Here is a 20,782-nt window from a genome sequence, read left to right as displayed (position 1 = left end):
CTCCAAGGAAACAGCAGAATTTAACATATAATGTCTAAAAGAGAGAAAGATAGAGAGGGATGTTGGCGAGCCCTTTTTCCCTTGTTTTACTACCCAACTAAGAAACACAACTGAGACCCCAATAAAACCTAATTGGCTAAGGACTAGGGCTTCAACTTGAGATAAATCTTAGTTGACTTGGGACTAGGAATAAGGCAATCCCACTTCATGACTACAACTCTGTTTTACTAATAGAATTCTGACTTGCTAAACTCCTGGCCTAATTACGAAGCCCAACTATTAATGTTGCAAAGATTAGGAATTTATTTATTTATTTGTTACTTGTCAAAAAAAAAACTAATGACTCATAATCAGAAAATAGCTACTAAAAGTTAAAAGAACTCCACCATCCATGAATAGATAAAAAATAGGTAAATCCCATATTTAGATCTTTTACACCTACATCAAACCACCACCAAGCCATGTCATCAGCTTTGGAATCAATCAAGTTGCAGTCTCATATGGAGCTTTTTTTTTTTAATTTATTTTTTCCCAAGTTGCAGACAGAGTTCAAATATTAGTTTGAGGCAGCTCACAGAAGGGAATGAGCAAGGGAAAAAAAAAAAAAACTTTTTTCAGTTCTTCTGTTGGTACATTTATCACCAATGTACTGGTCATTTTTAACTAGAGCTGCCATTATGAACATGTGAAGAAATGCCTCAGAAACAGTGATTTTGTCCACAAAAACAATAGGGACAAGAGCTTATAGTCAAAGAAAATTAACAAAGACTGTAAACAAGCATAAAAAATGTAGTTTTCCAGAACTAAAAAGGCACATTAAATATTTTTTCTCCTGTACAGCTCACAAGATATTGTAAATAAAAAATGTATATTATATCTATACCTTGAAAAGAAACGTGGAGACATTTTATCCGTTTACTGTTTAGGTTGCCCCCTTCACTCCTGTGCAGTCTTCTTCATATAGAATTCCATCAATACTACAAGATCCACAGCAGCCGGAGTACTCAATTCACCTGCAAGGAGAAATCATATGGAATATTGATATTATATAACTTAAGCCCAATCTAAAACCCCCAATAGAGAAGACATATGCATGAGCAGTGAGAGACTCGTTTGAAAGTCAAAACCCAAGGAGATGAACATTCTGTCACAACTTCTCTATCGTTTGTTTTTTTTTTCTTCCTTCCTTTTCCCTTATGTAGGGGGAGAGGGGGAGCTAAAAAAGTGTTCTGAAACCAGGAAAAAAGAAGAAACAAACATAGGACTTTGTCAAGACCATAACAGAAGTGATAAGAAAAGAGAAAAGAGAGCAAAGGAGGAAAACACTTTTAAGCCTGATAAAAGCCTTGTTTAGCCAAGGAATTTTAATCAAAATGTCAACATCTCAATGACTAGTCAACCAACCAGTTGAGAGACACCAACTGCATCATTAAATAATCAGTCAACACCCATGATGCAGCCACCCAAGGCAACTTAGCATTGACTATTGATTAGGACACCGCAGAAAATTGTGAATTACTCCTCGCCCAACACTCTACTCTGTCCCCCTTCTCTTTTCCAGTGACTTGAACAGTGGCTACACTAGCCTTAAAAACTTCCTTTGCTTTCTTGACCTTCTAGGCCCAACCCCAAATAAACCCCCTTTTAATTTGACAAAAACTTTCAACACCTGAGCCATTTAGTGTTTTTTCCAATTCCTGAATCGTCTAACTGTGCTCAGAATCTTGTCCAATTTGGCTAATTTATTCAAGTGTTAGTTGTGAAATGTGGGTGATGGTATATTACAATGGAAACAAGGCATAAAATAATTAAATAAAATATTATTATATAAAAAGTGGAGAGGTTCTTTAATTTTTCCTCCAATCTAAGGTTTAAACAGATTTATCAACAGATAGAGAATGTTGCATTCTCTCTTTAGTACACCCCCCCCCCTTGAAAAAAAGGCGGTACTCTCTTAAAATACAAAGGTTATAATTCCCCATCTTGGCCTATCCAGCCATTATTTTTTATGTTTGTAGAGTTAAGAGTATAATAGATGTTCTGCACCATATCCCCATTTGCACACCTATAGCCTGCATTAATTCATACATGGAATCACATCAATATCATAAATTTAGATCTTTTTTTAGGCAATCCACTAATCAGCACTAATAACCACAACACCTATGGAAGCTAAAAAAACTGGCCATTGCCTCATGACATTGACACACAAGATCACCTGTGACATCAATTTTAAGAGAAGCAAAACATACCATAAGGAATTCTTCCCATTTAAGCTGATTTAATTGATGTCACAGGTGATCTTGTGTGTCCTCATTGGCCTCATATGAAGCTGATGCTGGAATTTGATAATTTACATGTTGCTGATGGGGCCTTTAAGAACTTGAAGCTCTAGAAGCTGAAGAGCTTGAACTGGCTAAACTTAAAAGGAATCAGATGTTATCAATAAATTTCAAAGTGAGGTAGGCAGAAACTAAGTATATGAACATCTGCAATTTCCATGGCAAAGTTGAAATACTAAATGAAAAACACAAGATGAGAAGCCCCTCCTCTTGGCATCAGATTGAATATTTGGGACAGATCCAGAAAAGAGAAGATGCTGTCTATAAATGAGGATTTGAAGAGTTCACTTTTTTTCACGAATTATTGAACATACTTTGATGTTACAGCCTTAATGAATATGCATCCATTTCTCTATCCATCTGTAGCTTGTTAATATCTATTGATTATTCCAAAAAAAAAAAAAGATGTGCAGAACCATATAACAGAACCCATTAATTATGAAAATCAACACAAATAAAAGGTAAGATCATTGGGGGTAGCAAAGCATTCCCCCAAACACATATAATGGTTAAATACAAACCTGTAGTGAACATCCATCAAGCAAACTAATAGCTTCAAAGGTCATTACCCGATTTTGGTCCTAGCCATCTGAGGAAGGTGGAGCTGCATGTCACTTAAAGAACTGATTAATACCAATAACTTTAACTTCAACAACGGGAAAGCAAATTATTCTTGTAGTTGCCATGACACAATTTCCAGTTCCTTCATTGAACAACTCTTTCCACCAAAACCAATAGACTTAAGACATAAAGCTGCCTTAATGAGACAAGAAACCTTCAAGAATGTCTTGTTCCCTTCTTCCTCAGGCTAAGAAGAAAGAAGACATAAAACCCAAGAGGAGCAAAGAACTGAATTGCAGAATTTGAAGGCATCCTTGTAGCAATAATATAGACAAGAGAACATGATAATTGCACTAACAAAGATTGCCATACACCACCACAATTCTGTGTCCAAATGGAATGTTATTGTTTAGGTCAATGTCACAGTCAAGGTATCCAGTCTCTGGTTCTAAAATTAGATGTTGGTGCACTGGATCCATGGCCGTGAGGGGTTAACTAAATGAGCATCATACTTTTTAAAATCATGTTACTTGTTACCTTAAAGAAAATAGGAAATAGAAGCCTATCTTGACAGAGCTAGCCATCACCTAAATTAAGGCATATGATCTACCATGAAAAAGGAATCGATATCAAATACACTGTTAATTGTATCTGAAATAGAATTACTTCCCCAAGATCCTTAATAAAATAAACAGGTTTACAGAATATTAAATTTCAGCCATGAAACATATGGCTGTAAAAATGTGCAGCCATGCAAGGAAATAGTGCCTAACCTGTTGATTTGGGTTTTGTCTCATTTGGAAGAGATTATTGCATATGAATATCAAAGTGGCACAGGCCAGTGCAAGAAAAAATCTTAATCATTCTTAATCACAAACACGACCAGAGTGAATTATTAACTTATTTTTTGATGGGTAACTAAAATGAATTTATTGATGAAAAGACGAGAAAACTCACACAGTCCAAGGAATAATCTGAATTAGACAATTACGCTGAAGAAAGTCTTTAATGATGACTCAAACTAATAATCTGGAGACTAACATCCATTAGCTAGCAAGTTTATTGAGAAAATTTTTATGAACTTCCTTTCTTGATATTTTTTTTTTGATCTGAGCAATTTCGAGATTTAGGGAAATCCAATTTTGTCCCACTCCCATATAAAATTTGATATTTCAGAAAAAAAAAAAAAGTTTAAGCATGAGATTCTGTATTCGTTTCTGCCCAGAGGCCCATGACCAAACTCCAAAAAGCATTGGATAAGATCAGTATGATGAAACTTACAAGGTAGACCTTAGGTATTACAGTGTCAATTAAGTCAAAGAATAATTTTTTCATCTTCCAGAAAAGGGAAGTTGGAGAAAGAGTTTGTTTAAAAATCTAAAAATACAAGACCTCATGGAAGTTTTAGAAGCACCTACTTGCCAGTGCATGTCAAAAATAAAACTAGGTAGAACAAGTCATTTTAAGTGCTTCATTCGTCCAAGTCTTTCTTTCTTCCATGCATACACAAACTAGGTAGGAAGTAGAGGCCATTTAAGTGCTGCAGCTGTTCAAATTTTTTCTTCTTGTACACATACACAAACTAGGTATGATAAAAGGATTTAAGTGCTTCTGCTCTGCTATTTATCTCCTTTTCCATCCTTTTTCCTTTATTTCATTTCTGTACAAAAACAAGTCATACTGCAGGGTTCGAGTATGACTTCTGTTTGCTTGAACAGGTACAGTTGGCACGATTATCATTGAGAGTCTGTAATAAAGAGAAGAAAATTTGTCAAGGTAAGACCAAAATATATGGAGGGTCCTTGGAACTATTGTTGTTCTCCTTCTTTATTACCTTGACCTGTTTCTGGAGATCTTTAATGTATTCAACTGCCAAATCTAACATATCAGCTGTATTGGTTTGCTGTCAAGAAAAAAAGAAAGAAAAAAAATCTTGAGTCCCTTAGGTTAATATTTGAGAAACAAATGCATGTGAAGAGGTATACCTTGTCCATATTGGGGACCAGCTCCTGTAGTTTCCTCATTCTTTCACTAATCCGGGTTCTTCTTACCTGAAAACAATTCAATCCAGACAACTTTAGTCTGCGAAGATGTTATGGATTAGACTGCACCCATATGTAATTGTTTTTGAATGAAAATAGTATTTATCAATCAGCAAAAATGAAGGGGAATTATTTCACATTCTAAGAACCCATAATCCAATGTAATCTTCAGGTGTAGATAAGCATTACCCTCTCTGCAATGCTTCGTGGGTGAGTAGCGCAACCCCTCTTGGCTCGAATTTTACAAGGAACAGCATCTTGGAATTGCAGAAACTTTTCCATGGCAGCCATTTCAACTGAAGTTTTGGGTAAACTAAAATGGTGGGCCAACATAGGAGGGCGGCTCCCAGCTTCTCCATTCTGATCAAAAGGAATATTACTGTTATTGCTCGGTTTAGACAAAAAAAGGAGAAACACCCAAGAAACAAAAATGCACCCAATCTGCAAATGCTACCTGATTGCCACCATTGGTATCTCGTATTCTTTTTAGGCCTGTTACATTCTCTGAGACAAGTGCAGAGTCTTCCCAAGAACCAACAGGAAAGCCTTGGATGTAACCTCTGTTGCCAGCGTTACCGCTTCCAAAACTGCCATCATCAGGGTTCCCAGACGAGAAGCTTATCTGACGCTTCAACCTGCTAGTTGTTGAAGCCGCCTCCCCATTAGTACCATTCCCGGCATGGAAATTTCCCATGCCCCTCATTACAGCATAGCCTGCTTTTTTTGCTAAGAAGTTTTCAGTATACATCCTTGAGTACACAATCATGATAGACTAATAATTTTTGTCCAAGTTAAGGAGCATTTTCTCCTGAAAACTTCGACAGGGATATATAATTTAATCGATTAAAAAAAAAAAAAAACTGGAGATCTTCTTTATATAATACAACTTCTAAGATAATTCTCTGCCACCATTCTTTCTGTTGATCTCTACACTAGTTTAGCAAACAATTGCTTTGTCAGAAAAAAAAAAAAAAAAAAAAAGCTAAAATTTTAAGAAATGATAAGGCATGATTAAAATAAAAACTTCACCGATTTGTTCTTCTACCGCGGCAGAGAAGACAAGTAAAGAGAAGTCTCGAAATTTTCAGAAAATAATCAGAAGAGTCATTATTGAATCACGAATAATTCGCAAAGAACCATACCATTTTCGGCAGTTAAGTGGGTGAAAAGCCCAGCCGGAGAGCTACTGTGCCTGATAAGATTGCCGCCAGCTGTTTTCACCTGTGTAGGGTGATCCATGGTCATAGAATTCATCACCCTATACGAGCTGTCCACATCGGTTGTAGTCGCAGCTGAACTGTGGCTCGGAAGAGGTGGCTGGGTCTGAGACTGGTACATCATGTGGGAAAGAGATGAATATCCGTTATGCTGCGGAACAACCTTGCCTTCACGCTCCGTTGGTGCCAGCTGAGAATTTCTATGGTTAATAGCTCCGGTGGATGGAGATAATGCTGAAGGTTTCTCCCCGATCTCCCGGGGATCAGGAAGAGAAGAATCACCACCGCTACCACTACCACCAGAAGACATGAACCTCGCAAACATGCTCTCAGCTTCCGGGCTCGAAGATCGAGGATGGAGGAAATCCTCGCATCCATCTTCGACGTTACCGCTGCTACCGTCAATAAAATTCGCAAGCAATGAACTCGGAGCAGAGCGAAGCCGCATCAGACCAGAGCCCAGTTGCTGTTGCTGCGACTGCCTCGCATGCTGCTGATGATGATGATGATGAAGGTGGAGATCTGAATTCATGACTTCTCTGCTCTTCGACTGAAGTTCCTCCGAATTCTTGAAGGAGGAAGGAAATAAAAGATTCATGTCCTTTGTTAATGCTTCAGAACCACCAAACATCATCTTTCACCGCTACCGCAGAAATTCCGGTATCTCTCTTCCACACACGAACACACTACAGTCCAACCAGTTATTCCAACCTTGAAGTCTAGACTCTAGAGCAGATCAAATCAGAATCTAATAAGTAAAAAAAAAAAAAAAAAGCAACAGCTAAACCCTAGATCATTAAGAAAAAAGCAACAAAAACTACTGAAATTCCAATTCCAACACCACTCCCACCTCTTATTCTTCCACTACTTTCCCATCAGCACCAATCGCAAAACTCCAAATACTTCAACGAAATTAAGACTTCAACTACTTCAGGTGGATCCAACACCAGAACAACTAAAGATACTAATTGCTTCCACTTAAATTAAAAACCCTCCACATTTCCGTCCATTCGCCATTAAAGCAGTTTCAAAGAACTCTAATTAAACATCAGATGAAGATAAAACGACAGAATCTACAACCTCCAAAGAAAAAATAGAACGAGAGAGAGAGAATTCTCTGATCTCCTCTAACCAGAGAATGCCGAGCAAAGCTAGCTAGAGAGGGAGATGGATGGATTGATGGAGGAAGGATGGCGAGGAGGGAGAACAAGAAGAACTTTGGTTTTTTCTTCTTTTTCTCTTTTTTTCTGATTAGTTTTCTGTTTCGTTGAGAGAAAGCTCCAGCCAATAAGAAGTTGCCCCCATTTATTTATCCCGTTGATATAAAAGGCTCTGTCTTTTGGTCTAATTACGGGATTGCCATGCCAATTGATGAAAGTAGATTGGTGTGACGTCATCTGAATATTTTGACTAAAGTACCCTCGCTCAGAATGGATGGGACTGTATGCGAGTCTTAGGATTTCTTAATCATTTTTTATCCATTTTTAGTAGTAGCTGTAATACGAGGGGCTTTCGCCACGTCGACTGTTGACTTGCTGTTTCTTAGGGCACACGTCAGATTTCACGTCTCGAAACTAAAATATAGGAGTGAATTCAGATCATCTACTATCAATAAACGCTCCCAACAGCGTCTCAACCACCATACAGTCGTACACAAGGAACATCTAGATGTTCCCAATTTGCAGCGGCAGTAGCAGTTGGAACAGTATTGGTAGCATATCCCTACCCCTGTCTTGGGATAACTGGAATCCTACCTGGCCACCTCCAGGCTCCAGGACCAAGGGAAACGATCAAGGGCGTGTTTGCCATTTTGATTGTTTTCTGTTTTCTGTTTTCTGTGCCGTCGTCTTCTTTTTTTCTTTGTTTGGGAATTAGTGCAATTGTCTCCGTTGACGTTGACAACAGATTTCCAACAAGATTCAATACTCTGATGCACCCGATACGCCGGAACGTGCATATCGGCGGGTTAAAAACGATACCATTGTTTTTAGTTTTTCTTTTTCAAAATTATACAGGGGCGGTCGGTCTTAACTAGTTAGCTAGGGTTGTAAATGAATCGGATCAAATTCAGAAAAATCCGAATTCAACCTCATTACGGAAAAATTGCATCCATCCGATTCGCAGCATGATTGGGTTTGAATTGAATTTACTTCGCTTTAATTTTTTAAAATATAAAAAATTAAAAAGTTAATTATTTTTCAATTTTTATATATTATAAATTAATATAAATATAACATACTAAAGTTATTATATGTATATATATTAATTCGTACATAATATAATATATAAAAATATATTTATAATTATATAAATTTTATATATTAAAATCAATAAATATTATAATATAATTGAATTTAGATTTTAATCAGATGAGATGAAGTCAAATTCGAATATAATTTAATTATTAATCGAATCTAAGTCGCAAAATTTGTATTCAATCCAATTATATAATTTCATCATCCAAATCCGAAATAATCTGATCAAATGTCGACTCGAACTATGAATTTTTTAAGTTTCATTGACTGGCCTAGCCTTAATACAATGTACCACCAAACTTTGAACTTTGATTTCTAATTATGCCCAATTATGTGACGAGGAAAAATCTAGAACACTATTCATACTCAGGTGACCTACAACCACAAGATTCCATTTGAGACCTTTAAAGGTCTCCGGGGAACCTCCGATGGTCAAGTCAGCTTCGAACTGGAAATGTGAACTGACTAATATCCTCACCATGCACATAATCTAATGCGAAACAAATTCTCTAAACTATGCACACCACAATTCCAAACACTGCGTAAGTTGTAAAAATAGAGACGCGAAGCTAAGAATGCCAATGGACCGGTTTTGGATCGGATCCTGTCCAGTTCAAAATCAATTTGGATGGATTGGATGGTCCAATATGACATGTTGGATTGGACCAATTTCGTCCAAAATATTTATTAGATTGAATTGGACCTAGTCCGTCCATAACAATTTTATGTTGGATTGGGTTGGATTAAGCCAATATCTGGTCCATTGATATAAGATAAGAATATATGTGTCAATAGATCAGGTTTGGGTTGAAACTAAGGTTCAAAGTATCGATACGTATCAACCCATATCAGCTGATATGTATCATGCCGATGGCTTACTGATACGCCCCTTCAGGGGTTGTATTAGGTCAGCCACTAGTTCAGAGGGTAGCCAGGCCTTAAATCGACCCCTCTGAACTGGTTTCAAAAAAAAACAAAACAAAAAAAATGTACCGACACGGATATCGGCCCATATCAATATTTAGAACCTTGATTGAAACCAATCCAATTCAAAATGAATTTAAACAGATTGAACAGTCCAGACATTGAATTGAACCGATCCAAATTGGTCCAAAACATTCATTGGATTAGATTGAACCTGATCCATTTATAATGAACTCACATTGGACTGGATTGGATTGGACCAAATCTAGTCCAATTGACACCCCTATATGAGGCTATTGCTAAAATAACATGTCCGATCTATTTTGGAAAACAAAAATGAACAACTAGTTTTCGCTATGTGTGGCCTAAAATGGTATTCAGTTTAGGTGGTGTTTGATGGATTGTTCATTTTGTTTTTACATGGTTTAGAAATTAGAGATATAAGTGAGGTTGCCCTCCCTTAGAAAAGAAAATTCCAAATCTAGAAAAAAAAAAAAAAAAAAAGTAGCTTTCAAAACACAAAACCAAGGCTTTGTCCCACAAGATGCTCGTGTGACATGATGCAAAAATTGGAAAATCTTAGAATACTATCCTGATTTTAAATGGGTCGTCGTTTTCTATTTTTAAGAAGACATATGATGCTCAGCTTTAAGTCACTTTAACTATATTTGTTAACTAAATATTTGTTGGCCGATGCCACCGACACTATATTTGTTAATAAATATTTCGTGGATTGGATTAGTACAAAATATGAGGATAAATTATAAAGTTTAATCTGTAATGATGGAAAGATAGAGGGATTTGAGTCATTTCACTCTCTTTGATCACAATGAACATTCTAATTAATGGCCGATTTTGGTGAAGAAGATATGGGTTGTATGTATATTTTCTTGTGATTATTAGGGGTGTGTTCATGGTTGATTAACTAAACCGTGAGATATTTTTTGAAACTGAATTGATCTACCGATCTTTCCAAATCCCCAAACTGAATCAATCGGTTGATTAGTTTTGGTTTTTAATCGGGTTTATTCTTCGATTTTTTGGTTTTTTATATTTATAATATATATCTTATAAATAAATGTATAAATATATAATATATTATAATATTATAAATAGATAATTATAAATATAACATATTTATATATAATACATATATATAGACCATATGAGATATATCAAAAATATATAATATAAATGTAAATATATATATCGGTCAATTTAGTTAACCATCGATTTTTTTTAGATTAATTGAAAATCGAACAAATTGGTTCGATTAATCAGATTTTTAGGTTCAGCTTTTCGTTTTCTAGGAACACCCCTAATGCTTCTTGAAGTGCTAATATAATTCATTTGCTCTATGCTATGTCATTGATCTATTTTGAATAGTAGGGCTATAATAATGATCTAATCTTTCTTAAGAATTTGAATATTAGGGTGAAACTAAGATACAAAGAAATGATTATCTTCCTTTTCTTTTATATAGGGGCCCATCGGCAATAGACGTAGCAATCAGGTTAGGTTGAGTCGGGTTAACGCATTTTTGGGTCATTCAGGTCAGGTTAGCTTTCAGGCTGGGTCAGCAAAGACTAAACCTTGACATTAACTATTCAGGTTAGGATTGGCCCATGGGGTCAAATGGGTTAATAATTCAACCATACAAGTTTAACTAGTTTTTTTATCAAGTCAACGATTCTTTATCAAAATATTAATATAGTCATCAGATTTAAAAATGTTGGTACGGATAGGTGACTCATGACCCGACTTGAATTTTTTGAGGTTAGGATGGGTTGAGTTGAATCGAGGTCAGCCTCTAGCTTGGGTCACTACATAGGAAACCTTAACCCACTTTTTCAGAAGAAAAGTAAGGGCTGGCCTAATGCAGATTTCCGTTTTCCACTACAAATCTATAAACATTTAAAAGGTCAAAAAATCATATTCTATGCATCCATACTTGCCCGTAAATTGGCATCAACTCCAAATTGGCACCTTCCCCAACGGTACGGGCTAAACCATCATTCTCCTCTTTTTCAGGTGGTCTGGTTCATAGGTTGGGTCAACTGTTCAATAGGTCTAATTGTCGGCTTGCTAATTAATTCCATTGAAATGGATATTAGTTGGTCTTAATTCAAACAAGGGTCATTTATTAAAACACCCCTATAGTTTCATTAGTTTACTAAAACCTACCCAATAGTTTGTGTTTAACTAACACATCCCTTATAGTTTGCAATCAATTTAATTAAGGGAAAATTCCCGATTAATACCATGTACTTTAGATCTAGTGCTAGTTCACTACCCAAACTTTCAAAATGTGATAATCCAGTACCTACCATTAATCAAATGTTAACATGCTGTTAACTGACATTTAAAAAAGACACAAATGCCCTTCAATTATCATTTAATTTTCTTTATCAACTATCTAAACGTTCACAAAAAATTAATAGTCCCAAATCCTTGCCTCTTCTATTTAAGAAAGTTGGGATCACCAGCCTCTTTCATTCAAGAAAGTTGGGGTCACGTTTGAATGGGCATTCTGGTGACCCGAACTTTCTTAAATAGAAGAGGCAAGGATTTGAGACCGTTAATTTTTTATCAATGTTTGAATGGTTGATAAAGAAAATTAAATGACACTCAAAGGGCATTTTGTCTCTTTTTCAAATGCCACTTAACGGCTGGTTAACAACTAATTAACGACAGGTACTGAATTGTCACGTTTTGAAAGTTTGGGTACTAAATTGTCGCATTTTAAGGTTCGTGGACCAAAGTGGCACTAGGCCCAAAGTACAGGGTACTAATTGGGAATTTTCCCTTTACTTAATTGACCTTCCATTAGATGAAAATAAAAAATGACAATTTTAACCCTAATATCCATTCAAGTAAATTTAATCAAAAGAAATTAAAAACAAAAATATCATTTTTGTCCCTAGCAAAACATGGACAACCACTCTATTGATAAATTTTGTTTTCTATATAAAAAGTGTTATGGGTACTTTTAGAATAAACAATAATGGATCCATACCCTTGAATATTTTTCACTCACTTTAGGGGTACTTTTGGAATAAACAACCATGGGTCCATGCCCTTAAACATTTTCTAGTTACTCTTAGTGATCATGTTACTATTTTCAGATTGCAGAACAAATAATTCTTAATGAGATGTCAATTAAGTAAATAGGTTACAAATTATAAGAGGGTGTTTTAGTAAAATACAAACTATAGGGTAGGTTTAAGTAAATCTATGAAACTATAGGGGTGTTCTACTAAATGACACTTCAAAAAAATACTCCATTTTTTAAGAGTAATTATTTTATGGTAGGGCCCACCCCAAAGTGAATTGGTGCACTTGGACTTGGATTCTTAATCTGTCAGTCATACCCACTTAGAGATTGGGCCCTAAACCTTTGGGAGCTCATGTTAATTTTGAGACCCATTTATCTTGCAAATAAGTCCAGTTTATGGATAATAATATATTTGATTTAATAAAATAAAATAATAAATAAATATTTATGACCATCTGGAAATAGAGTGAAAGTGGGAGAGATGACTTTTATCATTGCACTTTTGTTTTATATAGTGGAATAATTGTAAATAGTTAAATAATAATTTGTTTAATTTAATAAATAAATAAATAAATTTATAAAATAAATGAGATAAATAGACAATCAAGTGAGAGAGTAAATATATACACGATTATATGTCTTACTTTGCTAGCAATGATAATTTCTTAGACTATTAAATCATTAACTAATTATATAATTTTGTAAAATAAGTAAATAAATAAATAAAACTTTATGCATTATCAACACAAGATTGATAAAGGCTATCTCAAATTATTTAGCATTATTAATGGGTTGGGCTGAACTATTAGGCTATTGAGCCCACGAACAGGCTTAGCCCAGTTTGTGGCTTTACTTAACCTAAGACTTGGCCAGCAAACCAACCCAGCCCGTTGTAACAAGTGTTCTCTCTGCCACGCCATCAAGTGCCATCCATTGTGCTTATAACAACCACTCTAGTGTCCAGGTGTGTGTTATGGGTGGGCTATGCATGTACTTTTGTAGGGGAGATTGCCAATGACACTATTATAATATTATAGTATGCTTTTTCACCTTTTTGATGTTTCTTAATGTCACTCCCCCAAAAGCTTAATGTACTCTTTGAGGGGAGGTACGTAGTCGAGTGAGCTCATAAGCTTGTAAAGGTTAAGCACGAGATCCCCTCGACACTGTACTGTGTGCTTGTGCTTACCACAAATTAATGCAAAACAAGTTGCCTTTTGTCTAATTTGTGTGCCTTCTTGTTGCCTTTTGTGTGTTGTTGCTTGCATTTGTAGGCTTTCTCGACCCCATCGAGCGCCACACGGGGCCTCATCGATTAGCCCCGTGACACCGTGGCACGGCATGGGCCCTTGCGGCTTGGCCTAAAGATCTTCTTTAATTTTTTTGTCTATTTTTCTAATTTATGTTAAAATTTTCATTACTTTTTTTTTTTTCAAAATTTTTAAAAAACATGGCTTAGCCCGGGTTGTGGCCTGGCTTGGCCTAAGAATTAGCTCGTGGGCCAGCCTGACCAGTGGCAAAACATGGGCCCGTGTAGGCTCAAGTTGTATATTATATACAATAGTTATATAATATATTAATATATAATTTAGTTTTCAATTTTATTATATCAGTTCATTTTATTATTGCATATATAAACAACTGTACAAATCAAAATTCATATAAATAAAATTTTAAGACATTTTTTAATTTACAAAAACATGGCTTAGCCTAGTTCTTGGCCTAATATTAATTATATAATATATTAATATATATATATATATATATATTGTATGTATATATATATAATTTTTTTCAGTTGTATACATTAAAATTCATATAAAATAAAATTTTAAAATATTTTTTAACTTTTGTCTATTTATTTTAATTTATATTAAACTTTTCATTATTTTTTTCAAAATTTTCAAAAAATAAGGCTTAGCCCGGTTCATGGCCCGACCTGCCTAAGACATGGCCCACGGAACAGCATGGAGCATATATTATATACAATAATTATATAATATATAATTTTATTTTCAATTTTATTATTGCATATATAAACAATTGTATACATCAAATAAACTTTTAAGATCTTTTTTAATTATTTATTTATTTTTAATTTATGTTAATTTTTTCATTATTTTTTCAAAAATTTTAAAAAACATGGATTGGCCTGATTCATGGCTTGATCTGGCCTAAGACGTGGACCAGCCCAGCCTGTAGCATGACACAGGCTTATGCAAGCTTACACCAAGGACTGTGCTGGACCGACCCCCTAAAGTATTCCAAGGGAGGGAAGCACAATCCGCACATCATGGCCTGATTGTAAAATAAATGAGAGATAAAGATAATTTATAACAAATATGAAAAATGGTAAAAGTTTAGTGACATCATTGTAAATAATTACATGTTTAATATGAAATCTGAAAGATGAAAAGGAGAAAAGAAAATTTATGATTTTTTTTTTGTTTTATTCAATAGTATCATTATAATTAATTAAATTTATAATGATAATGGTTAAAAGCATGAAAAGAGAAACATTATAAGATTATAAGATTTCATTTAGGTATCGACCGTACAACCTTTTGCTTTTATTCGGGGTGGAAACAATTTATAATGGATGTAGGGTCTCTAATTTAGGTGGACTAGTTAATGTATAACTGATTGGTTTGTTGCTTTTCACTTCATTGCATAAAGTCTTATAATTCAAGTTATAATTCATGCTTAGAAGATGTATCATAGAATTGGATTAGTGGGCCAGGCTTATAGAAATGTATATACCAATTCAACATTTTCATATAGACCTCCATTTTTTTAGAAAATTATTTATTTGGGTAAGTTCACTTATTCATAAAGTGTTTCTCAAATAACACTTATTTGGGTAAGTGAATTTATTTATGTTATTTTATTCTCAAGTAAATTATACAATGATTCTTGTATATGTAAATTTTTTGTTAGAATGGGCAAAATTATCTCAACATATTTTGTCAAATTTTTCCCTTAAGTGGGAAGATTACTTATCTACCTGAGATGTTAACTTTCCCCCTAAGTAGAAAGGTTATTTATCTACTTGAAAGATGGGTGGATAATTGATACCCAAGATAAGTGAATTTTCATGGAAGAAGAGGCAGGGCTATAGTATATAAATTTGGAAAACCATCATGGAAGAAGAGGTCAATGGGAAGTAGCCAGCATGGTTAGACCTGCAGTGACCCTGACAGCTCACTAGGCCCCTCGTTTTTTATAGTTTTGATCGAATTATTGAGTTAACCAATCAATCTAAATACTTTATTTTTTAGGGTGTTTGGTATTATGGTATTGTGCAAGTGTTGCGTTTGTATTGATTTAAGAAATTTAAAGGTTAGTGTTTCACACAATTCACAATTTATAATTATTTATTATTATTTATAATATATGGTGTTTTATCCAAATACCACTTTCATATGATTCAAGGAAAAGCATATTGGAGAATGATTATATGTTATTTGATCAACCCAAACCCAACAGAATTTTGGTTTACACGACATTTATGTTACAAAAATTATGGGTGAGCAAGAAAAATCAAACCGAATCGAAAATTTGATTAAACGAACCGTTTGGTTCGGTATTTAAAAAAAATGAAGGTACAAGTTTGATTTCATTTAATTAAAATAGAAAATCAGTGGTTAATTGAACCAAGTACTATATATATATTATTTTTTATATATTATAAATTATTAAATATGCATTATATATTTATATATATAATTTATTATTTATTATTTAAAATCTAATATTTTATATATATACTTTTTGTTTTTATTATATATTTATATATCTTTATAATATATTGTAAATAATAAAAATTTAAAAAATCAACAAACCAAATCGATGATTAACCAAATTAGTCAACAAGTTAATCAATCAGCTTCAATTGAATTTTACATGGTGTTTTGAAGCATGGGAGCTTTTTGGGACCGAATGTCAGAAAAAACACCCATGCTTCTAAGACCCGTTTTTTCACAAAAGCACTTAATAATCAACTGAACCAAACAATGAAATACATGGGCGTTTATTGAAACGCCTATATGGATTCGACATAACACCGTTTTTTTTTTTTTGAAAAACGACCACGATTCCAAACATCCCCTTAAATACCAGTTTTTAAAAACCGATAACCCCGTTTCAATTTAAAAAATAAGCCCACGATTCGATAACACCCCTAACAAAAAATAGTTCTACAACACCCCAACCTCAAATACTGTTCCAACCTAGGCCGTCGAAAGATTCCTAGACATGACATGTTACTATAAGCGTGGGTAAAAGAGTAATTATAACTAATGGGTTAACGTGCCTTTTCCAACTGCCAAAGTTTTTACCTTCATCGGAATATGGGTAGAATTCGCATCTGCACCCGAGAGAAAGCGCCTCACGTCACAATTACGAGAAATGTTTCTAATGCACGCTCAGATGTTTATGTGAGGCCTGTTGGGCGCAGATGTTAGGGGAAATTTTTTTCTTTCTTACTTTCATTCGAATTTGGGTCTATAAGGTGTCCATTTTACATGGCTTCTTTTATATTTTGCATTTTGTAATAATCTGCAAAACTTTTATTAATTTTCAATTAAAAGGGCAGTTTTATAATTTCATTGGGAATTGCTAAGTAACCGAATTCACATATCCTCGTATGGTTCTGTAGCCTTTTCACCTTTTCTCTGATCTTTACCCATATCCACGTGACCAGATGACACTTTATGAAATATGTAATAAACAAATAAGATGCGATTAACGGAAAATGAGATCCCACTAACGGCGTCACTTGTTTAATTTGCAGGATCTATCCTCTTTTATTTTCTTTTTTTTTTCGATAAGGGCCATAAATACGACTGTAATTTCGGATTCAGATCGGATCGAACTACATTTGTATCCGGTCCCATTATAAAACACGCGAATCCGATTCGGATCCGAAATCCAAAAGGTTGTGCTCGAATCGAATGTGAATTTAATCCGCATCCATATTAATGGTACAGAATTTTAAAAAAGCAATTTCTTTAATATACACATGTATGATAAATTCATACAAATATAAAATATTAAATATATTAGATAAATTTTATATAATTATATCACATACATATGATATTATACTTTTATCGATTTAGGTTTTAATCAAGTAGGTGGAATTAAATCTGCATATGATATGATCCCATTATTAATTGAGAATTGGAATGTGATATTCACAAAGCACTTCTTACATCAATCTTACAACCACATCCCACTATGTATTAATAACATTCAAATACTAAAAATATTCTTAATGTGCAGCTGGCACATGCTATGAGGTCAGTGTAAAGAAGAGATCAACTCATTAATTGGATGGAAATTCTATCATCCAAATATAAGGATACTTGGATTTGGAATCAAATGAGTACCAAACTCTTAAAGTCTACTGGCAACCCCAATCATACATCATCCTTACTAGTCCATTAGGGTGGTGTTTGGTATTATTGTCATTTTTTTGAACAACAACAGTGTCTTGAAATTAGATGAAGTAACTTCGTGTATTATGTATATTTTACTATTGTTATTTGTTGACAATTAGGTTCCACATGGGCAAAAAAGTAACAATGTTATTTTAGTATAAATGCTAAAATGACATTTTCTCTAAAACAAATTTTCCCATATTAATTTCATGAGTTTTAGATTAAAAAAAAAAACAATTTTCTTTACGGTGGGAAGTAACTTTTCTATACAGAGGAAAAATCATAGTTTTCAAAACCGGATTGGATCGGAAAACTGGGAACCGGTCAGGTGATTGATTTTGGTTTTCCCCAAAACCAGAAATTTGCCCAAAACCGTTGATTTTGGTCAATAAACCACTGACCCGGGTGGTTAATTGTTTGAACTGTTCGAATGGTTTTGATCATTTTTTGTTTTTTTAATATTTTTAAATTTTTTTGTCAAAATAGGCTGACCATTCGAGCATTTGACCAAATAACCGGACCCCTGACCGATTCAATCTCCGGATCGTTTTTAAAAACCATGGAAAAAATATATAATGGGGATAATATTGTTACTTTTAATTCTTTCCTTTTTTAAGGATTAAAAAAAGGCTTAAAAACATTGACCAGAATCGCGATTGACGGAGCATGGGATTCCGTTACTTTTTATCCCTCTCGCCCCTACGGTCGATGGTCAGTGGTCACGTCTCTCACGTCCACGTTTCCTTTTCAAGAAAGATCACCTCGGCTGGGGCAAATAATCATGCGCCAAGTTCTGTAAATGTAATAATACCCCTTCAAAAATTAAAGATTAACGAAAATAGCAAATACAGGCGATCATTGTGGGGGGAGATTCGGTACGTTAGTCCCGCAGAGGCAGAGCTGATGGGACTCGCGAATCCAGTGCTTAATGAACATATTCCCTTTGCCCCGCGACCACGAGCTCAGAGCACTCCTCGGGGTCTCCTTATGTTGATGGGTTTCCTTCATCTCTTCGAAGCATCAACTCTCGAACAAAGCAAAGGGATGCGATGAAGGAAGTGGTCCTTGGGAGGACCAGGCTCGCTGTTATGCTTATGCCAATATTGTTGGGAACTAGGTCTCACAAACTTGAATAAGAAATTTTGAAAGGTATCTAAAAATTGTGTATTTAAATTTTTATTTATTATTATTTAATTTTATTGAATTTGTTGATGGATTATAGGAAAATTCGTTTTTAGAATACGATAGAGTTTTAGACTAAAATCTGTAATCATTAAAATAGAAAAATTTCTTGTAACACAGTGGAAATCAAACTTAAAGAGATATGTGTGATTTTTTAAAATTTGTGTTCATTTATTTGGTTCATGCTATTTAAATAATTCTTGAAAAAGAGTCATTGTAACGGTTAAAAACAGTTCGTGACTGTTTCAATAGTCAATTTTATGCCAAAAGTCAAAACTGCTCTTTATAAGCAAATTGTGTCTCTAAAGTACCTCAATGCACCGTAAACACACTTATGTGCACGATATGTAGTAGCAAGCATCCATATTCTACTCTTAAAGAGTGTAAATAATCTCATATTTAAAAACGCAAAACAAGTTTAGTAATTTTTCAATATAAGACAATATAAAAATTGATTTTAATAAGAAAAAAAAACTATTTTCAAAAATATATACATAGATTTATTTTTCATGTAATTAATCAATCAAACCCTGTTAAATTTAATCTCTAATGAGATTAAAATCCAACAATTCCCTTTACCCCTTTGGCCACGAGCTTATAGCTCTCTCAGAGTCTCCTTATGATGAGGGTCTCTTCATCCCTTAGAATCATCATCAGGCCAATACCATTAGGTTCTTCTTCTAAATAACGCTCGATGCATTTTCAAAAATCAATGCCTCACACAAAATCTGCCATTATTGGTATCATTGGATCCACATCCTATCAATCAAAATATTCTTTGCCTTTTTACAGCCCATTCCACCTTAAAATTTATAAATTAATTCCGTTTGGCTGTCCGTACTTTTCCGTTTGCCTTTTTAGCCACTTAACCATTTTGCTATATATGTTCAAGAACAAAGGAAAAGAAAACCCGAATGTTTGTCTCATAGGTTGCAATTGAATAAGCTAGCATGTAGAACCCTATTTTAGGGCTTGTTCGAGAGGGCTTCTGCATTGATTGAGCTATGTTGATTGAATTGCTTTTTGAGAAGTTACCTAAAATTGCTTTATCCAAAGGTTGATTTCTTGGCTCATGTAAGTATGTCTTTTTACTTTTCTGATTTTTCACCAAACATGATTTCATGGCTTTTCATGTAGGGCCTAACTTGCAATGGCATGGAAGCCCTCCCACATGGGAATTCGGATTTTTGCTCCATATTATAAAGCAACTCTTATAAGACATTCAAAACATTTTTGAACCACTCTTTGGGAGTTGGCTCAATGCAATGGTCCTTTCTGTTAAATCTTAACAGCGAAAGGCGCCCACTAGGAAACAAAAAAGTTTATCAAGAACAATTCCATGATCTTGAGCCAAACAGATGGTCCCGTTGTCTCTTTTTTTTGACATCTCATGATCAAGCTTGGAAATCACTGAGAAGCTAAAGAAAAGAGCACTTTGGAATGAAGAGATGCTCATGTTGTTTGGAACAAGGGAGGGCTTCAAATCTAATCATGGTGCTCCTACTATGTTCTTATGAAGCCTTTGAGATGGAAATCCAAAAGGAGTCCACATGTTTACCCATTTCTCTCTCTTCTTATGTGGCAAGCTTCAGGCCAGGAGCTTAAAATATTCATTGAAGATCAGTATGCATGATACAAGGTGGGGTGTAGGGTGACATAAGAGCAGTATGCACATTGATTACAGGTCCCTCCCCGAATCGACAAACAGATCGATCCAACGTGCCACCATGGGATTGGAAGGAAATCCAAAATGGGTCTACATG

At 34.5% G+C, this 20,782-nt stretch overlaps 1 protein-coding gene across 4 annotated transcripts; it reads right to left on the bottom strand.

Moving 5' to 3' along the window:
- Positions 1 to 4,135: 4,135 nt before the first annotated feature.
- Positions 4,136 to 7,452, bottom strand: FBH4 (basic helix-loop-helix (bHLH) DNA-binding superfamily protein). Of its 4 annotated transcripts, none has more exons than XM_088972535.1 (7): positions 7,013 to 7,452; positions 6,088 to 6,888; positions 5,400 to 5,662; positions 5,135 to 5,305; positions 4,889 to 4,954; positions 4,738 to 4,806; positions 4,136 to 4,650 (listed from the first exon to the last, which is right to left on the bottom strand). In XM_088972535.1, exons 2-7 carry the CDS (start codon positions 6,794 to 6,796, stop codon positions 4,579 to 4,581), a joined length of 1,350 nt encoding a protein of 449 aa, XP_088828661.1. In that variant the 5' UTR covers positions 6,797 to 6,888; positions 7,013 to 7,452; the 3' UTR covers positions 4,136 to 4,578. The 4 variants fall into 4 exon arrangements, with proteins under 4 accessions (XP_088828661.1, XP_088828663.1, XP_088828664.1 ...); XM_088972537.1 differs by having other exon boundaries at positions 5,400 to 5,659; XM_088972538.1 differs by having other exon boundaries at positions 5,400 to 5,659; positions 6,088 to 6,881; positions 7,013 to 7,431.
- Positions 7,453 to 20,782: the final 13,330 nt, after the last annotated feature.

The sequence above is a fragment of the Nelumbo lutea genome, chromosome 2 (assembly GCF_056320005.1).
Source record: "Nelumbo lutea isolate HS-2025 chromosome 2, American lotus-T2T, whole genome shotgun sequence".
NCBI classification, from domain to species: domain Eukaryota; kingdom Viridiplantae; phylum Streptophyta; class Magnoliopsida; order Proteales; family Nelumbonaceae; genus Nelumbo; species Nelumbo lutea.
This window is presented reverse-complemented; position numbering and strand designations above follow the sequence as displayed.

What these genes read in the sequence shown, in the direction of transcription:
- FBH4 (XM_088972535.1), bottom strand. Translation starts at nt 6,796, where the DNA reads ATGATGTTTGGTGGTTCTGAAGCATTAACAAAGGACATGAATCTTTTA. An exon ending in CCACTTAACTGCCGAAAATG is followed by an intron (nt 5,663 to 6,087) that starts GTATGGTTCTTT and finishes TAGCAAAAAAAG; the next exon opens with CAGGCTATGCTGTAATGAGG. An exon ending in ATCTCCAGAAACAGGTCAAG is followed by an intron (nt 4,651 to 4,737) that starts GTAATAAAGAAG and finishes TCTTTATTACAG; the next exon opens with ACTCTCAATGATAATCGTGC.